This window comes from Oncorhynchus keta, unplaced genomic scaffold (assembly GCF_023373465.1).
Source record: "Oncorhynchus keta strain PuntledgeMale-10-30-2019 unplaced genomic scaffold, Oket_V2 Un_contig_7012_pilon_pilon, whole genome shotgun sequence".
Taxonomy (NCBI): domain Eukaryota; kingdom Metazoa; phylum Chordata; class Actinopteri; order Salmoniformes; family Salmonidae; genus Oncorhynchus; species Oncorhynchus keta.
This window is the reverse complement of record NW_026289201.1, coordinates 2,570-4,541: the sequence shown is the minus strand read 5'-3', so window position 1 is coordinate 4,541 and position 1,972 is coordinate 2,570. Positions and strand designations below refer to the sequence as shown.

Sequence of the window (1,972 nt, the reverse complement as noted above, 5' to 3'; positions counted from 1 at the left end):
ACAGAGACAAACAGAGATCAGAATCTCTCCTACAGAGACAAACAGACAGAGATCAGAATCTCTCCTACAGAGATAAACAGACAAGAGATCAGAATCTCTCCTACAGAGATAAACAGATAAGAGATCAGAATCTCTCCTACAGAGATCAGAATCTCTCCTACAGAGATAAACAGACAAGAGATCAGAATCTCTCCTACAGAGATCAGAATCTCTCCTACAGAGATAAACAGACAAGAGATCAGAATCTCTCCTACAGAGATCAGAATCTCTCCTACAGAGACAAACAGACAAGAGATCAGAATCTCTCCTACAGAGACAAACAGACAAGAGATCAGAATCTCTCCTACAGAGAAAAACAGACAAGAGATCAGAATCTCTCCTACAGAGATAAACAGACAAGAGATCAGAATCTCTCCTACAGAGACAAACAGACAAGAGATCAGAATCTCTCCTACAGAGACAAACAGACAAGAGATCAGAATCTCTCCTACAGAGACAAACAGACAGAGATCAGAATCTCTCCTACAGAGACAAACAGATGAGGACATTTTTTTTTTTTAATCAGTCATTTCTAGCTTTTACACAGACAAAGCGTTGATTACTGCTGGTGTTACAGACACTTTGGTAAAGAGTCTCAAGAGTATAAAACATTGAAATAAGTTCTCAATTAAAGTACTACCTGCTGTGAAGGGAAGCACCTCGTGTGGGGAGACAAACGTATGGAATGTGTCCTCTTCATTGGGAAACTGAGAACAGGAACACAACTATTAACGTCTTTCAAGGATAAGGAGCTTTCAGGTGAAGAAATGGCTCACTGACATCCATCTCCACCCAGAAAGTGTTCATGTTCAGACTGATTATCAAATCACATTTATAAAGCCTCTTCGTACATCAGCTGATATCACACAGTGCTGTACAGAAACGCAGCCTAAAACCCCCAAACAGCAAGCGATGCAGGTGTAGAAGCACGGTGGCTAAGAGGAAGACCTCCCTGGAAAAGGCAGGAATATGGTTGTGAATACCTGAGGCGAGAGCTTGAACATGGGAGCACAGATGATGAGCGGAGTAGAGTGGTGTCTGGCTGCTAGAGCTACAGAGTGGGTTCCGTTGACCGCCCGGAGCCCGCCATTGGCCAGAACCGTCTGTGTGCCGATGATGACCTGTAAACCCCCACAACTGGTCCATTAACAGTAGTCAAGCTATCAATAGTTTTAGAAAGAGCCTGTTCTAAAAAAAAAAAATAAGCAACATCACAGTAAAAACAACAACAACAACAACAACAACAACAACAACAACAACGTCGTCAAACTCACCTTATTCACTCGGGACATCACTGCAAATATGGCAGCATCTGCTATTACAGTGGTCTCAATGCCCACTTTGGAGAGACCTGTAGCCATTTCATGACCCTTGGGAGAGGGACAAAGGTCATTACTGTAGCATATTAAATCATGAAATATTATGGAGAGAAGAAATTAATTAAATAGATGCCTGCTTCCTTTAGCACTACTGTATATACATATAAATAGATAGAAGGATGGATAGAGGGAGGCAGGCAGGGAGGGATGGATAGAGGAAGGGAGGGATGATGGATGGATAGAGGGAGGGATGATGGATGGATAGAGGAAGGGAGGGATGATGGATGGATGGGGAGGGATGATGGATGGATTCATGAACTTCTTTGAGGGAAAAGATTATGATTATTAGAAAGCAAATTACGGACTCCTCTTTAAACCTGCGTATTCCTCCAAACCTCAGTTGTCCTGAGTCTGCACAACTCTGCCAGGACCTGAGTCAAGAGAGACGCTCAAGTGTTTTAGTACTATATCTCTTGACACAATGATGAAAATAATCATGGCCTCTAAACCTTCAAGCTGTATACTGGACCCTATTCCAACTAAACTACTGAAAGAGCTGCTTCCTGTGCTTGGCCCTCCTATGTTGAACATAATAAACGGCTCTCTATCCACTG

General features: G+C 42.6%; 1 protein-coding gene across 1 annotated transcript; it reads right to left on the bottom strand.

The window, feature by feature from the left end:
• Positions 1 to 104: 104 nt before the first annotated feature.
• On the bottom strand, positions 105 to 1,643 carry LOC118376446 (translation initiation factor eIF-2B subunit beta-like; the record flags this gene model as incomplete). The annotated part of the gene is made up of 4 exons (XM_052511616.1): positions 1,314 to 1,643; positions 1,023 to 1,160; positions 680 to 746; positions 105 to 343 (listed from the first exon to the last, which is right to left on the bottom strand). Coding segments are annotated over exons 1-4 (531 nt in total), but the record flags the coding sequence as incomplete, so codon positions are not given.
• Positions 1,644 to 1,972: the final 329 nt, after the last annotated feature.